Genomic DNA, 18,790 nt, shown 5'->3' with positions numbered 1-18,790 from the left:
ATTCTTGAAAGAGATAATTTGTAGATATAATTTATTTTTAATCGTTAATAAAAACGAGAAAGAAAAAAGTAAAATTTGTCTGACCAATAACTGTCTTCATCTACTGATCTAATGTCTACAAGAAAATAATAAAAGAATATCTTTATACGAAACTTTATTCTCAAGAAAGATAATTTGTATAACTAATTTATTTATAATTCTTAATATGAGAATGAGAAATGGTGCAGAATAAAATTTGTCTGACCAATAACTGACTTTGTCTACTCGTCTAGTATGAGTAAGAGCATAACGATGAAAAAAGAATTTTTTTACACAAACTTTATTATTGAGAAAGATAATTTCTATATGTAATTCGTGTATAACTGTTAAGAAGAATGAGAAATTGTGCAGTGTAAAATTTGTCTGACGAACAGTTGACTTCGTCTACTCGTCTAATCGAAAGAATATAATGATAGAAGAAAAATTCTTTTACACGACATTTATTCTTGAGAAAGATAATTTGAATAAGTAATTCATTTTTAATTATTATTAAGAATGAGAAGGAGAATAATAAAATTTGTCTGACCATTAAATGTCTTCATCTACTTGTTAAATATTCAGGAGAACATAATGAAAGAGGAAGAAAATTTCTTTTACACGAACTTTATTCTTGAGAAAAATAATTTCTATATGTAATTCATTTATAACTATTAATAAGAATGAGAATGATGCAGAGTAAAATATGTCTGACTAATAACTGACTTTCTCTACTCGTCTTATATCCGTAAGAATATGATGATAGAAAAAAAATTCTTTTATACGAACTTTATTCTTGAGAAATATAATTTATACATGTAATTTATTTATAAGTATTAATAAGAATGAGAAATAATGCAGAATAAAATTTGTCTGATCAATAACTGTCTGTCTAATATGTGGGAACATAACGAAAAAAAAAAGATGAAACTAGATAATAAAAAGGAGATAAAAGATTTTGATCGATAAAATGGTTATTGTGAACACGCAGTAATCGGAAAAACAATTGATACAAATTGTAACGACTCACCTTTGAGTACATTAGGCTGAGAGGTAGGCTGATCGCGATGCTCAGGATCCAGACAAAGGTGATCTTCAACGTCACTCTTTTCTTCGTCTTGTTGCGCCCGAATTTCATCGGGTAGCGCAGACTCAAATAGCGGTCTACGCTTATGGTGCACAAATGCATTATGCTGGCGGTGCAGAATAGCACGTCGAGGCAAATCCAGGCGAGGCAATAAACCGACGGCAGCGGGAAGTATCCTGCGAAACAAAACGGCGAATGAGTCTTGCCCGCGTGCTCGCTCGGAACGCGGCTAATTAAATCCTGGCTCAATTAGCGGCATCTTGGCTCGCCGAGAGATAAATTTCAATTATCTCGACATTCGTCCGCGCGATATTTTATTGTATTTACGCGCAACAGTATCGCTGGATATTTTCCGTATTAAACGGGTTTTAATGTCAAGACATTACCGTACATATTGCCGTAGGGATTAATTAATACAACGCGCGATCAAAAATTTATTATACTAAATCCACATAGAAATTTTTTACATTTTTAGTAACCAATTGTTTTGCTCAAGTGGTTTGTTTAACGTTAGATATTTTATTATGTCTTGAACATTAGAAAGGGAAAATTGAGTTATTATTATTATCGGACACACATGCTCTAAAGTTACTACCTTTGGCTTCTTAGTGCGATATTATATCACGAGGCGACATCAATACACGAGTTTGCCGGCATGTATGATAACGATAGACAAGCAATTTACATGCGTAGTTTATTAAGTAAACTTCGTAAAGGGCGCGGCAATTTTCCTTTAATCCTCGCTAGATTGCATTCGAGGCAATTCGGGTCCATTCGATATTAAATTTTCAGTTTCTCTCGTCTGCCTGGCGATATGTGGAAATGGTAATATTATCGCAAATAGAAAGCTGTTATCTCGAGATTGATGTTGCAGTGATTTTATTTCTTTTTTTTTACGACCTTTAAACTTTGTTTAATAATTAATCTTCGTAGAGCTGTTATTCGAGTCTCAACGGGTGCTCTCGGGTTTTTTCAATTATTCATTTTTCCAAGCTGCCAAAGACCATAATTGATACACCCACTCTTCGTTAATAAACGTTTTACGTCTAGCGGTCGTGGCCACGCAAAAACCTTAGTTTGTCGAGCAACTTCCGGCTGTAAAACTTTACCGCCAAACGTTACTTGCTAATCAGTTTACGCGCGTAATTAATGAGTCATAAATACACTCGCTCTGTAATCTTCTTTGCAGCTGTTGCTCTTTTGTGATACAAATATTTCACACAATAAAGGGGCTAGTTTTAACGAGAATTTAATATTCGTCTTAAATTGTAGATCAAACGTTTAACTCGAACGTTTGACGAAAAGTAAAGAGTCGAGCGCGATAAAGATCATTTTCCGCTCTGTTTTAAAACCAGTTAATCTCATTACGGGATGTCAAAGATCCCGTTTATTTGGAATAAAATTAAGATTTAATTAAGATTGCGCGATTTAATTTATTTCCAAAATATTTCGACAAGATTAGTTTTTAGATACGCTGGAAAAAGGGTTGGGCGCCGCGCCGGTGGGGAGTCTCGCTCAAAGAGCGCCAAAGGGGTTTACCTTAAGTACACGGGGACAATGATTAACCTTCAACCGTAAGCTTCTCTTTGACAGAGATTATTTAAATTTCACACAGCGCCGCGCGAGTGTGTCGCGTGGGGGACGTCGCGCTCGCGGAAGGATCGCGTCCTCGGGGAGGGATGAAAGTACCGAAAGCACGGATCCTGCAGGTGAAACGACAGGCGGTTAATGCACGAAGGAGCGAGGGATTAACACAACTCCGCGTGTCGAACGAAATTACCGTCTCGTGCCCGTCGTGCAGCCCCCAGAAACTGCATATTCATGTATGTACGCCGCCGGATTATCCACCGTGTATACCGACGATCTAATATTTCGCTGTGTTATTAATGCAGTCGCTGGTATACTCCGCCGTGAATCTGGTTGCTTGCAAAATCGTCAGTCGTCCCTGGAGATTTACGCGCGTATGGCGCAACCGTACGTATGTTTATTCCTAAAGAAAGGATCTACTTATCATTCACGTGCGTTACACTAACCGTTGTGTATTGTATATGCATTTCATTTGCGATCTCGCCTGTATTTGCAGTGAAAATAACGTAAAGTATGAAATTATACGAAACCGAATTCCAGCAAGCCCGAATTAGGCAAAATCCAGTTTAGCTATCCTGAATAAAATCCTCGAAATTCTTGAAATCATAAATTAATCGATATCACTTTTTTTTTTCACGTACGATTGACAGGTTTTTATGAAATTAATAGTGAAGAGCTTTTTACACGAATTAAATTTTACGAGAGTGCGAAGGCTAAAAAGAAATCTGTCACACGAAAATTAATGAAAAGGTAAACTATGTATACATACGTAAACAATGGCATATTCATATATCACGTCGCGTAATTCGATATATCGTCGCTACTGAATGTCTCACATTTTAATAGTATATATTTTTGGATATTCATGACATATTAATTAATTCTAATTATGGAAACATTGCGATAGTGCCTTTTTGGGTTGTATGTCGAATTAATTTTAACGATTAAAGTTGGCTAATAATACCGCGCAGAATTAGGGCAGCAATCACCTTTAATCGATTTGACATTAGCTTAGATGACATTGAACTTTGCTGTTCAAGTCATTTTGTCGTTTTCTTTTTTTGCTTTTTACGAGTCGATATTACGTACACTATCGCAATCGCAAATAGTATTGACGATTATTAATTACATTGGCAATTATCATTACTACCGATTGCTAAAGGCAAGTTTTAAATGCATAGCTTAATCCGATTTCTAGCGAAACTGAATTTCGGCCGGGCGAAATAAATCGTTATTTATTCGAATAAACGTTGCACCGCCGCGAAACGAAATTCCGGGACAATGGCTCGTTCATCGAAACCAGTTGGAAATTCGGATAACGTGCATACGCTCGGCGTGAATTTACTTTGCAAAATATGAAATTTTTCGAAGCGGCAACACGGATCGGTCGACGTGCGGCCTTGGCATTTGTTTTTGCGGCGTACAGCGCGTTGTGTTTACACAAGGTCGACGCGTTGCCATTCGCACGGCGACACTCGAGCGCGGAGCGTCGCGACGCGAGCCGTCCATCATTCCTCTTCGAAACGCGATTGCGGCAAGACGAGCTAATTAGCGACTGCGGACTTGCTCGACTCTCGCTATTTGTTTTTTTTTTATGACTAATACGTTGTTTCAACGCGACTATTTTCCGTGGTATTTCGTGTAATTCGTCTACTTTAAAACCTGCGTCGAAGTTCGAATCGGAATTATAAATTATCATTTTGTTACGCGGATGACGGTCGCTTCTTCATTGGTACTCGATGTCGAATCTCGCGTCGTTGCTCTTTGAAATTTCTGTTAATTTGAACGCAATTTGCCCGTTTTCGATTTCAGAGCGTAGCAATTCACGTTTAGGGGAGAGTTGCCAAATACGTGCCACTCAAGTTATTTTTTTTATTATATTTCTCATTTGTGGTACTAATTTGTACGCGAATGAACGCTGAATATTGTATTGATGTTTCAGATGTCTATTATGCATATTTAACCTTTCACCAATAACAAATCATTACAAGTCTTTCAGCAACGGTAGCCCAAATCCTAAATTATACCTGCGCGGTCTTTTCAATCGCCTTTAAAGCATCGAATTAAGATAATTAAAAATATAAAAAATTAATACTTATTTAAATTTTTTAATAATTGGCCGGAAAAAGGGAGGATCAAATATATGATAATTAAATTTAAAAAATTAAATAACAATAATGGAAAGATAAGGGATGTAATGTAAGAGACTGATAAGGATGATTCTATAAGTCTAATAACTGTAAAACTGTAATAACTATATAAATAGAAATGTGTCAATTGCAAAAGTAAATTCGAGCCAGTTTTATTTTGACGTTTTTACTTTTCCATTATTGTTATTTATTAATTATTAAATATTTGATGTGAAATTGTTAACATGTCGATAATAATAGCGTGTAATCTCGGCGTATCTGGATTCTCAAGCATGTGCACAACGTACATACATGTAAATTGAATTTCAGCTGTACATTGTCGAACGCGTCTTAGTCATTACACGATTCGTGTAGTGTCGCGTGAAGTGAGACGTGAAGTGATGTGATTCTCGTAATTCCCGACGGCTCACGGAACACCGCGGATACGGAACGGATCGGTGATCAGTAAGTGCCGAGCACAATCGATCCCGTATTACGCTCGTCAATTGCGTAACGTCGACGTTCGTACATCGACGATTCGCATATTGAAACGCGTATGTACATTAAAAAAAAAAATTGTCTTGAAAGTATACAGCCTTAACTTTTTCGGCTTTAAAAAATTAACTAAAAAAATTAATTAAAATAGATAAATGATGAGCAAATATTATGATATCACATATGTTTGAAGACTAATTTTGTAACGTTCGTTGTTTGCAGTATAAAATACACTCGACAGTAAAATCAAAGCATCACTTATTCTGATTTAAAAAAAAAATAGGCGAAATTCAAGAGTGTAACTTTGTCAAAAATAGTTATAAAAAATTATTAAAAAAGGATTTTAAAGCTTGACATCTCTAATTTCAAAGATTGATAAATCATTAAATGATATACTAATTGATTTTCCATTTGAATCCGTTTAGCTTCAATTAGTATATCATTAATGATATACTAATTGAAGCTAAACGGATTCAAATGGGGATGCATCAAATCTCAAATATTTTTACAAACTATACAAAGTTCTGTGGCGTAAAATAAAAATTATACGCAAATGCAGTTTGTAGCATTTAAAAGCGTAAATCTTTACTTTTAATTTGCGTACTTGTTGAGCGTTGTACGATTTTTTTTCACTGATTTATTCAACGCTGAAGCAAAAAACCATTTTTGCTTTTGAATGCGAGGAGAAATAAATCCTTATTTATTCTTATAGTTACACGATCTATTAATTTGCTCGTAATTAATTGTTTTTCTATTTATATATTTTGCAGATGTTTGGCACTTAGTTAATCTAAATAATAGAAACAAAATTTATATCTGAACTGTTTGTGAAATTTAAAAAAGAAATTTTTCTTTTCTTATTTATGTTAAAATCAATCATACTTGTTATAACATTTGACTGTATAATTGGCAGTAAGACTTGAATTTTTTAGAAAGTAATGTTAAATGTTGCTGCTATATTCTATATGTAACAAACAATATTTTAGTAGATGGAGAGTTTATAATGGAAAATATAAAACTTCCCGCACCCAAAGCTTCCATAAAATTCCACACCCAAAATTCAAAGTATTTAAAAAACAATGTTTTAATTTTTGACAAATTTTAAGAAATTAAAAATATAATTTTATAAAAAACTGTACATTGAAAGAAAAAATATCTTACAACAAAAAATTATGTACTCGAAGGGTCCCAATAACTTATTGACTTACAGTTTCAAGTTAACAATTTTTTAATTAAAATATTTACTCGTATATAAGTAAAATAAAGAGAAATAATTTTTATTCAAGTAATTTTTCTTGCAATTAAAAATATTTATTGTTAGACATTTTATGTTCGAGATAATCGAATTTTTTATTTAAGAAAACAGTTTAATTAATTTTAATAATATTATTAATTTATTTGTAAAATTATTATTTAAATGTAAAAAATATAAAAATCAAAATACGTAATAGTAAAACAAGCATTTGAGTCGAACAAAAAGAAATTTTGATTTTGAATAATCTACAAGCATTTCTTTGTAATTATCTTTATGCGTTATAAATTTTGTTGAAAGAAAAGGAATGTATTATCATTTAATACATTATAATCACTCTTGTCGAAATTACCTAATAAACTATTAACTCTTTTAAGTAATAATACAAATATTTGTAACATTGATTATACTTACAGTGATAAATAATTTTGTAAGTATTCGGAAAAAGAGCTGCTAAAAATTCAAAGTTATGGTAACGAGCGCGCCGCTGCACAGAGCGCACTGCCGATTTTGTCAAATTCCAAATTACCGACTTGACGGAATTGGTACTGTACATACGTCATCAGTCTGTTGCGAAGCGGCGACCGCATCCTCGGCATTCACGCGCTCTGACCAGAGACCGTCAATCAGAGTGTGGCAATAAGGATTTTTGTCAAAATCCTGCAGAGAGAGGACATACTTACATCTCTCTTCATTCTAATTGAAGAGAGAGGTGAAAGTATATCCTCTTTCTAGCTGATTTCGACAAAAAATCTTCGTGGCCACACGCTGGTCGAGCGTCTTTAGCTCTGACGACGCTTGATCGCCGGACGCAGTTTTCCTCGCATACTCGTGAAACGAGATAGCGGTCGTCCTGAATCGTTAATGGTCATAGCGCGGGAAGTGCTTGTAAGTATATATGGGTATAAATTCCGATCGCCTATTCCAAAGCGATGGGCAAGCGGAAAGCTGGGCAAATGACGTCATCGCGGGGGGACGCGGCGAGCGCCGCGTGAAGTTGGCCGTGCAATTTTCCAGTCCCCCTCCCCACCCGCGCTTGTCGCGCTAACTCAGTAAACATCTCGAGCGGGTATAACCTTTTTCCCGCGCTCTCTTTCCGTTCGTTGTAACAAAGTGCGCGTCGCGTACGGTCAACATCGGTGTAGTGTCGTGTAAAGTGCCGCGCGGTCATAATTTAATAAAGCGTCTTTTCCGCGAGTGAGCACGGGCGTCGTGTATTGTGTGAGTGCGCGAAGGAGCAGCCAGGACGACGGAGGAGCCGGCGAGAGGAGGAAATGGAGGCGAGGCGGCGAGGCGGCGAGGCGGCGAGGCGGCGAGGCGACCTGGGGGAGGCGTCGGCGGAGCAACGTAAGTAAATTATTGCTTGCGTACTATTTGTTCCTCGCGAGCTCAATCGTTCGCCCGGATATCGCTCGTTCGAACAATTCGCTCGCGTAGAAATCGGAGAGGGAAACTTTTGTCTGTGAAACGTTATTGGTTTTTACACGGAAGACTTTTCCGGGAATTACATGGTTATTTTATAATTGAGTAGAGGAAAGGGTCGCCAATACGACGCATCACTTTAGCTTGAATTGGGGAAGTAATGCCGTTACTGTTACGGTTACTTTTTCTTAATAACGGCGTTACTTTTCTTTTGTAATTGTAACAGTAATGTTATTATATTTTTTCAGCAACGGTAACGAATTTAACACTTTTATCATTACTTTTTACATTTTCAGTTTGTGACAATTTCCGTTATGTTCAAACCTCAGTCTCCAGCTTGTATTTACAGTCTATTGTTACGTTTAAAACCATTTTAAATAGCTTGAGATGTCATCAACATTAAGAACAATTTTGAGCTTGAAGTTGTCATGTTAAAATTTTTTAACATAAAATTCAGAATGCCGAAAAGTGTAATAAATTTGTTGTATTATAAATTTTGTTATATTTGTTATATAAATTTAATAAAATCCAAAATTTTTTAATTTGCCTTTTAAAAATTTTTAAATTTTAATATTTAATTAATATTTACTTTTCTAATGTTTCTTATTAAAATATTAATGAAAACAGTATTATTTGGTATCTTAGGTCATTTCATGAATTAAAATTACGTATCAATATAAAAATAATTCCGTTTTTTTATTATTTTAGACGCGACGTAATCAAAATACGGAATTATTTTTATGTCGATACGTAATTTTAATTCATAGAATTATTATTACATCGCGACATAATTTTAATTCGATGAATTAAAATTATATCAAGGCATAATAATTTGTCGAATTAAAATTATGTCGCAATGTAATAGTAATTCCATGAATTAAAAATCACGGAATTATTATTTGTGAATAAGTTCAACGAATTAAAATTATGTTAAGGCATAATAGTAATTTGTCGAATTAAAATTTATGTTGCAATATAATAATATTTCTATAAATAAAAATTCACGGAATTATTATTCGTGAATAAATTCAATGAATTAAAATTATGTCAAGGCATAATAATAATTCGTCGAATTAAAATTATGTCGCAATGTAATAATAATTCCATGGATTAAAAATTACGGAATTATTATTCGTGAATAAATTTGATGAATTAAAATTAAGTCAAGGCATAATAGTAATTTGTTGAATTAAAATTATGTTGGAATATAATAATAATTTCATAAATTAAAATTCACGGAATTATTATTCGTGAATAAATTCCATGAATTAAAATTATGTCAAAGCGTAATAATTCGTCGAATTAAAATTCACAGAATTATTATTTACGAATAAATTCCATGAATTAAAATTATGTATTGATATAATAAAAATTATTTTGTATTTTTATTATGTTGCATTTATAATTTTAATTCGTGGAATTTTTATTACGTTTGGATATAATTTTTATTATTTATTTAAACTTACAATTTTTTTACATTTTTTCAAAATATTTATATTAAAGAAAATTTTTTTATGCTATTAAAAAGTAAAATGACTTGCCATACCGGTATTCATAGTCATAAATAATTTTAATCTTTGAAAGCAAAAAAATGAATGAATCTGTAATTAATTACGCTGTTAATCAAAGATTGAAAATTATTTACGACTAGCCTTAAATTCGCAGGGCCACAATAAATTTAAAGAGAAAAATTTTTAAATGCTCAAAATGCAAATTAAAAGCAATAATAAATTATATCGGACGTTTTCGAATGCAGTCCTGATATAGCTATATGATCAAACTCGTGCAATTTATATACACGGTCTGAACATATTTATTTGGAAATACTCGTATATAATAGTTGCGTTTTACATATCGACTGGTTAATATACTTATTGAGATCGCTGCTATATCTAAAAAATATAGTCATTATTAATTAAACTTTCATTATATTTGTATGGTTATCAATCCCTTATGATTTCTCTTCGTGTAGAGTTTCGTGAAATGTAATTTATTTGGAGTCACAATTAAACCAGAAATGAGACCCTTGCTTCTGTTCGGGAACCAATTTCGGAAGGAAGAACACCTCTTCGATCACTCGCGAAAATAAAGCGCCCCGGAGCTATCGGTACAAAAGTTTGGAGTAACTTATGCAGACGTCATGCTCCATTGCTCGCTTATAAAGTTCTGCGCACAGTAGACGAATATTGGATATTAAGAATAGGAATGAAAATTTTAGAGTCAGTTTTCTTAATGAATATTAAACGTAGTGCACAATGGATACGAATAAGATGTCTCGTACAAGATATAAATGTCTCGTACAAGATATAATTTATCATTTATCTATAGTATTCCACTGAGAAAACCAATTCTAAAATTTTAATTTTAATTTTAATTAAAACGATTTATACACTGAAAAGTTTGATAATAGCTACTACTTACTAAATATTGAGAAATAATGCTAATTGCATATTTGGTTTTTAATATAATAAAAAAAATTTTATTTAAATATTTAATAAGTATTGTGAAACGTAATAATAATATAAAATAATAAACATAAATACATAATAATATAATCATAATGATATAAAGTAATAAATAAAATATAATCAAGCGTTTGATAATATTTGCTCAATATTATTTGGAAAAGCAAAATTGTTTTTGATTTTTTAATGTTTAACTCATAAATTTGCAAAAAAATTATGTAAATATTATTTGTTTTTTTAAAGAATTCATTTTTAGCAGATTTTGTATTTCAGCAGAACGATGCCACGAATATATAAATTATAGATTTTTACTTCTTTAATTATATAAGATTATATTTTTATTGCCATTAATAAAGTATAAATTAATATTTAATTTCCGAGAGAGAGAGAGAGAGAGAGAGAGAGAGAGAGAGAGAGAGAGAGAAATAAAGGGGTGCCGTTTTAAAAAATCTATGTCGACGACTTTTCCCTACATATTTTGAAGTATTTATTCAAAAAAGAGAAACCAAATGAAAAATTCCACGTACGCAATAATTATATCTTAAAATAGGTATTATTCATTTGAGACGCTGCTATAATTTAGATCGCGCATTTGTATGTTGCAGTTTAACGTAGCCACGATGCAGTTACAACTCCGCTGTTGCGCATCGAATCGGTGAGTTGCCTTTTATCTTAATCAGAGGTAATGGAACTGTGAATGCGCTGCAGATGGATGCAACATATCATAGACCCACTGCCTCGTTTGCAACTAAGTCTATCCGTTGCGTTGTTAGTTCGAAAAGTCGAACAGATATGTCGAGGGTAGCTTCCTTTCCGTCGAAATCAATATGAAATACAAAGAGCATTCTGCGTAAATTTCTTTTGTAAAGTATTAAATATTTGGAGACAATAATCGACTTGGCACCCGGTCGATCTCGATGCTTGCTTTTTGCAGCGGCCTGCCGTGTTGTTTTTGCGTACGTTATACATAAGTGAGGTCGTTAGGTGTTATCGTTCGCCTGTAAGACTGCAGTAAGCAGGCGAGTTGCACCTCCGCTGCATTAGCCTTCGAAAACGCGATCGCGGCAGTAACCTACTGCGAGACGTCATCGATTATCAACGGATCGATAATTGGAGAGGTGAGAATGGAGAGATGATTACGCGGCATACTTTTGCGCGGAATTTATCTTAAAGGATACTACGGAGAAAGGAAAGAAGCTCGTACGATTAGGAGAGACCGTTCTCTTCGCAAATCCCCGAAAGAAAACTAACAAGCTTCTTTCACTTTTATTCGCTGTCGAATTTTGCACGCGCGAAGTTTAATTCGCAAGAAAGCTTTTTGTGTCTTCTATTAAGGGAAATTAAAAACGTCAATTGCGCGAAATAGTTATATTGATTAATTTACGGTAATTAAAATGGCTTCGTGTTTGTTTTTTAATATTCCGTTGATTTCCTTTAATTAAACTGAATTAATTAAAGTTTATTTTTGTGCAGAGTTTCTCTTTCAAACTTTATATTATTCTTATTACGTTAAACAAATAAAAAAAGATTGATTGCTCAGCATTTCCATATTTTTCCAGTCTTGAATTTTGTGGAAATATTTCTGGGGCAAATGTACGCTTAAATCATTTTAAATACAAACTCTTGCCTTATCATTTTTTCCACTTTTTTTTTTACTTTTTGCATAATCGAATAATTTCGACGTCAATCGACTTAATCGACTTAATTTCGACTGTCGCTCAACGATAAGTTAATTTCAGTCAATTTGAGCGCGAATTCTTTCTTTCGAATTGGCTATCTTTCAAATTTTATCGCGCCGCACATCGATATTCTTATTCGCCGGGGATACGACGAAGGACTCACGCAGATTGCTCGGGGCAATCTCGCGGGAGACGCCTAGCTGAAGCCGCGTAGTTTTCACTGAGAAAGCTCGCGAAAGCACCGAACGTGCCGCGTATCTCGGGCGAGTTTTCGCTAAGTTATGCGAAACACGCCAAGCGAGCTGTTTCGCCATTTGATCGTTGTATGACGCTCGCATCCATCCTTACTTGTTCCCTTGCCTGCGTTGCTGCTGCTGCATTATTAAGACGTGACCTACCCGAAGAAAATTCCGCTGTTATCAGCGGTGATAAGCTAATTACGAGAAGTCCGAGAAGCGCTTTTCGTGTTCAATTTACTCGCCGCTTCCGCTTGTTTGTCTTTCCCTGCCTCGCTCCGGGACTTTAATCCTTTCATCGTTAGTCTTCGCAATCTGACAAATTCCCTTAATGCATCACTTTATTTGAAATATTCTGTTGTACCGTTTTATCGCTATAGCTGCTAAAGCAAATTATATATATATTGATTTTACGCAAATAATTATCAAGAGTACGTCTATTGATATTATTACAGAGTTACGTACATCGACGAGTTTAAAAATATTTCTAATGAAGATCGTTTGTGAAAATGATTTTTAGCAGGTGTAAGTGAATGCAAAAAAAATTGAAACTATAGTTTTATAGTTAATTTTCAATTTAACTTCAATGAAATCTTTCTGCGAAAGTTAAAAAGGGATTCGATCAATTTATGAAATAAATCACTCTCTAATTTTCTTTTATGATTAAACCGTTAGAAACATAATTATTGAGAAATTAATTCATATCTAATCTTTAGTGCTTCAGTTGACTAATTAAGATCGTTTTAGAGTGATCTGAATTTTAAATATTGAAATAGGTTCTTTGTCAATTTTGTAATAGGATAATGTTTGCATTACCGATATCCGGTTAATTCTGTCAAATCATCCGTGAAATTTTGTGGGTGTTAAATATTTTGTAGGGATAATCTCAATTGCAATATTGACGTTTCCCTAACAGAAGGCCAATTTGAGAATTAAATTTCGATGGACTCCAATAATTGCACGAACGACGATCGAAATTCGATATCCTCTTTCTACCATCGTATTTCCGCTTAATGTCGTGTCAATTTGGCACTTTTCGTGCTTTAAATTTACCTCGAGACCTCCCGCATATCGGGCTTGCATGTCTCGAGCCTTTTTTTCATTCTGTATAGCATCCTGCGGTAAGTTTGAAGGATTCGCGGATTTAACAATGCGAGGATTACGATAAGAGAGATAAGAGAATGGCCAGGAGTAATAGGATTTCGGACTGAAAGGAAAAATCCAATCTATACCTGCGTATGTGTATAGAGGGTGTTCCGAGAACAGTTTATTAGTTTACCGTTTTACAATTATAGTGATTTTTACAAGAGAAAGATTGTTGAGCATATTAAACATAAAACTAATTAACTTAATAGAGTAATTTTTAAAAAATCTCTCTGTTTGCCATTATTAATATTATAATAAATATTTAAATTGTGAAACACTATATTTAAAAGTTTTTTTATTAGCTTTTGTTGGAAAAGCTTCTTTTAAAAAAATTATTTCTGTTAAAAAAATGACATTTTTAGCAAGAAGAGAGAAATTGGCTTTTCTTGACCTACGTTCTTTTTAAGAGAGATTTAAACGATGTCCTCGGACGTGCGGGGAATATCCAGGACACCGTATACATATCCATCCGCATTCCAATCCACATGGCTGAAGATAGAAATCGATTTAAAAGCTCGAAGTAGAATACGAGTAGGAATTAATTTGAAGGTATCGCGAGGTATAGGATTTCGAGAGTTCGTAGGATCGGCGCGAACGTCGCAATATCGAGGTAATTCGAAGATTCGAAACGATTCGGGGGATACTCAATCGCGGTACTCTATGTAGATGGAAAAATACAGTCGCTCCGCTATATCGATTGCTGACTCTACCTGGCGCACTTTTATGGGTAAACTGATGTGTGTTTGTGTGCTGCGCCTCTCTCTCTCTCTCTCTCTCTCTCTCTCTCTCTCTCTCTTCTTCTGTATCTTTGTGTGTGTGTCCGTGCGCATTTTGTACAGCTTTCATTCTGTCGAATATCTATGGCCGGCCACGCTCGCCACGCGGCTGCTGACCCGCGGGATATTTGTCCGGACCAGTCCGGGACACGTTATTCCCGGTCCGAAGGTCTGGCCGACCGGGCTGGTGGCGTCATAAATCACCGACCACTTTGTTCCGTGGAGCGCGAGAATATCGTGCCAGGTGGAGGCAGGGCCACGTGGAGAATGCTCCTTTTTTTTATCTCTTTTGCGGTGTCCGCCACTTGCAATTAACCCTTTTTTTCGAGCCTTTATTATTAAGAGAGACACTGTTCGCGACATTCCCACTTGAGCGATATTTATAAACTAATTTTGGGCGGACTTGCAACAGGACCCACGAGAAGGAACATTATTCATATAAATTATTACGAGGAATCAAATTACTAAATTATTATGGGGGAGAGTTGAAAAATGCGTATCACTTGGACTATTTTTTAGTGAATTTCACATTTGATGCTATTTTGGATGGAAATCAAAGTTCGAAATTGTAGCTCGATGTATCAGTTATCTATTATTACATGTTAAACTTTTCAGTAATAACAAATTAATTTGTTATAAGCTTTTCTATAATATACTGTGAAAGGTGTAGTTTAGGAAATCGACTGCCTAAAACGTATCTAAATCGTCTCTAAAGCGTCTCTTAAATTGTATCCTCTTAGAAAATATTGAATTTATGAATTAAAATAATTAAAAATGTAAGAAATTATTAATTAACATTTATTTTATTAATAATTTATCGAAAAAGCGATTAAATATTTAATAATTAATAAATAACAAATAAAAAGAAATTAAATCTGGCTTGAATTGATTTCTGTAATTGACACATTTTTATTCGTAGCAGTTAGTAGTTTTACTATTATCAATTTTTAGTATCATTTCTTTATAATAAAATTTGAATTTTTGTCACTAAATATCGTTTATGTGAAGTAAAAACGTAAAATATTGAAAAGGAACGCTTTAGAAAACCGCTACTTATTCGGTAACTTTCCCCTGTGCATTTAGACGAAATTCAAGTACTTTGAAGATGTAAAAAGAGGTTTTTGAAACGAGAGAATCCATGAAAGACAGTGACAGCCTACTATTATTATAATTTATATAAATTAGAGACTATAATTGAATAAAAATATGTATAGAGCATAGGGCGAGATTGAAGCTTTAGGCTAGAGAAAACGGGGGCTCTCTACAATCATTGATCGCGCGACACGGTGAAGCTTTCAGAGCTTTCGAGTGGAGCGTTCAAGTGCCTGAAGCGATCAAACTTTCGAGTGACGAGCGGTTCGAAACGTGCTTCCTCTGAGAAAGCGTGTAGTCTCCTTTACGCAGGATGAACACGTGCGGCAAAATTTTGCGTCTCGTGGAGAACGACGAGAAGCTCGCGCACTCTTAAATCGATCATCGCTTTCATGTAACGTCACCTTCGAAATGACCCTCCCCCGTAGCTGAAAGGAGGAAGCAGGATAAGCTGAGAATTGAGGTGGGAGGATTTGAGAAAAAAAATTCTTTTCGCGTTGGGAACCGCGTCTTTCGAGATTCTTCGGAAAGAGAGCGGGACTTCCTCTCTCAAAACTTTTGGGGTGTCAAACTTTAGGACTCCGGAATCGTTAAGCTTAGAAGTTTAGCCACAGGTTGGCGCCTTAAATTTTTAGAATGGTAGGAACCGTGAGACTGCGAATTTAGCTCTGTAAATTTTAATCCTTTCGAGTTGAAAAAAGTTTAAAACTTTGAGGCACGGGATTTTGGTCTGGACATGCTACGAATTTTTGGATAGATCTTTAAATAAACTAAAATTTTATTATTTCAACTAAAACATATTATTTTAAATCAGAATTTTATATACATTTCATCTGATCTCAACATATATTTTATAAAAGTTGTAACGACAATATTACGCATATTATTTTTCATTGTCCTTTGCGTAGTCATAACTGGTTATAACGTTCAGCATCGCTTTAAGAAACAATTTAAAAAAAGTTATTCAGCTTGATATGAAATATCGTATTATGCACTCCACGTATCGTCTGTTTCCATCTGAATGTTTAAAGGTGACCTTTAGTCCGCGCACCGTTTAAGTTTCAATATATTACCATAAGGAAAATAAAAGGATCTTCTTACGTCGAATAAAATGTAAGAACGAGCCAAGTTCCTGCTCCCTCTAAAGTTCTGTAAGTTTACTCGAACAAAATCACAAAAATTTCACAAAAATGCTTTTGTGAAGGAACCTTGTCATTTTAATATAATACGTAATACTTGATTGTTAGAAGATGTTTACGTCAGTCGAGTGTTTCGAAAGAAACTTTCGGAATACGATATTTCCACATGCACGGTATCTTGATAGTTCCGCTAAATTACTTATGAGACTTAATATTAGTTAAAGTTAGTTATGAGACAGTTTAGTTAAGATTAAGATTGGTTACGGCTCGATATTAACTTTTCGAGAACAATGTGTTTCCTCAAATTAGGATCTTGTCCTAAAAATTAACGCTCGTTTTTGAGATGTCTAAGAAGGAAAGTTTTGTCATTTTGTATTCCAGGCTTGTGTACGCCCCGTACAAAAGTAAAGATCAATACTAAAATAAGCAAATAAATTTCAACGTCGAGAGCGCCTGGATTTTGTACATAAATCTCATGAAATATAGGGAACATACATATATGGCGATACTAAAAGAAGTCGGTAAACTTTGTAAGCATATTCTTTTATCGGCTTAGGATCGATTTTTCTTTTGCAAAAAAAATTGTATGAATATCATTTTTCTCCGTACACCGTACCTGTTTTCAAAATTAAATGACTTTCTGATGATACATACGTTTCGAGCAGAATTTTGTTTTAAACTTGAGAGATTTAAAATGAAATTAAAGAGTAAGATATTTTATTATATTTATTTTTTATTTATAGATTCTCAATTCGCAAACTCTTTTATCGCCGACAGTACGAAAGTATCAGTCAATATCTTTGCAGAGAAAAACTTATCTGCAGATTTAGACAAACGGTACATAAAGAAGTTTCGGCTTCTTGAAAACTGCAGCGGTTCTCCAAATTTGTCGACATGTAAAAAGAGATCGACATTTACAAATCGAAATTTCGTCGACAAGTTGAAATCCCGCGGAATTGTGTCGAAACGTGTGCAAGTACCGAATTCGGGCGCGATGTATTGACACATCCTGGACCACGTTTTTCCTTTTTCTTTTCTGCCTGATGGATTCGGAGGGTCGGGAGGATGGAAATAGCTCACCGTGTGTACGAAAATTCCCATTCAATGTCCCCTTTATTCCCCATTTCTCCTATTTGCTGCTTCCACTTCTATCACTCGCAGAAGCGCGGGGATTTAAGAATACGAAGAACGATAAACTTTCGCGGAGCGGCAAAAGTGCCACTTTCTAAAAAATTGAGTAAACAAAGAGTTCGCAATTGCGAAGTCACATTTATGCGTTATAAGGAACTTTCGAAATTCGAAGAATCCGGGATCCCACGAGCTAAATATTTGAGCGGATAAAAGTGCTAACGGTCAAATATTCGAAGAATAAAAGTTTTGCTGCGTTCTTTATTTGAAAAGTCTTGAAACTCGAGGGAAACTTTTTAAAGAAGCTACAATTTTTCAAGCATCCAAAAATTTTATCTTTGATGATTATTTATTTTTAATTACAATAATTGTTCGTTTATTTTTTTCAATAATGGAGAAATTAATATGAAACTAGCAAGATTTTAAGACTGTAGAAGAAAAAAATTGGTTTGTTGACTCGGAAAAAGCTGAGATAAAAAAAATGAAAACTATCGGGGATACCAGAGGAGGTATATTCGAGATGCGAGCATGGATGCGCGAAAATCTGCAGGCGAATTCAATTTTGTAGGCTTGTAGCGAGCGCTATTAAAGCGGTATCGCGTTGCTGTTGCATCACGTTCCATCACTTTTGAGTGCTTAATATGGCCGCCATCGCGCCATTAAGCATATCGATGCAGCCTTTGCGCCGCTGCAAATTTCGATTAACGGATGGCTTCGCCGATGCATAATAACAAACGACTCGCTATTCACGCGAGAGGTAGCTTAGTGATATTGACAACGGGGATTTATGTCTACCATGATTAATCTATTACTGGCTCGTGTAAAGTGGATTTTCGATTTCTACCACTGTAGATTTTCTAAATTCTTCTCGAGGCATTATGACGACGGCTAAAATTTAATTTACCAAATGAATGATTAAAAAAAATTTTTTTAAGGATACATTTGAAAAAAATTGAAAGAAAAAAAATTTTTTTTTATTCAAATACGGAAACTTTTGATTTTTTCGAGAATGTTTTTTCCACGATAGGTATCGAGAATTTGGAAAATCTATAAATAATATTTTAAATAAGGGAGTTTATTTTTTTAAATTATTTTTATATATTTAAACAAATTTTAAATTAACATAAAAGTTTTAAAAACTA

At 34.3% G+C, this 18,790-nt stretch overlaps 2 protein-coding genes across 2 annotated transcripts in view; one reads left to right on the top strand and one right to left on the bottom strand.

Annotated features, from left to right (window-relative positions):
* The window catches only part of LOC113004247 (5-hydroxytryptamine receptor 2A), a 52,643-nt gene that overhangs the window by 21,412 nt on the left and 12,441 nt on the right, over positions 1-18,790 (bottom strand). Inside the window, 1 exon segment of the mRNA XM_039456709.1 lies at positions 1,046-1,278. Coding sequence (XP_039312643.1) covers positions 1,046-1,278 — 233 coding nt within the window.
* LOC105199594 overlaps positions 6,716-18,790 on the top strand; it is a 294,478-nt gene continuing 282,403 nt past the window's right edge. The window contains exons 1-2 of the mRNA XM_039456694.1: positions 6,716-7,912; positions 11,058-11,107. The gene's annotated coding sequence lies outside the window, so the exon portion shown is untranslated. The remainder of the gene's footprint in view (positions 7,913-11,057; positions 11,108-18,790) is intronic.

This window comes from Solenopsis invicta, chromosome 13 (assembly GCF_016802725.1).
Source record: "Solenopsis invicta isolate M01_SB chromosome 13, UNIL_Sinv_3.0, whole genome shotgun sequence".
Taxonomy (NCBI): domain Eukaryota; kingdom Metazoa; phylum Arthropoda; class Insecta; order Hymenoptera; family Formicidae; genus Solenopsis; species Solenopsis invicta.
This window is presented reverse-complemented; position numbering and strand designations above follow the sequence as displayed.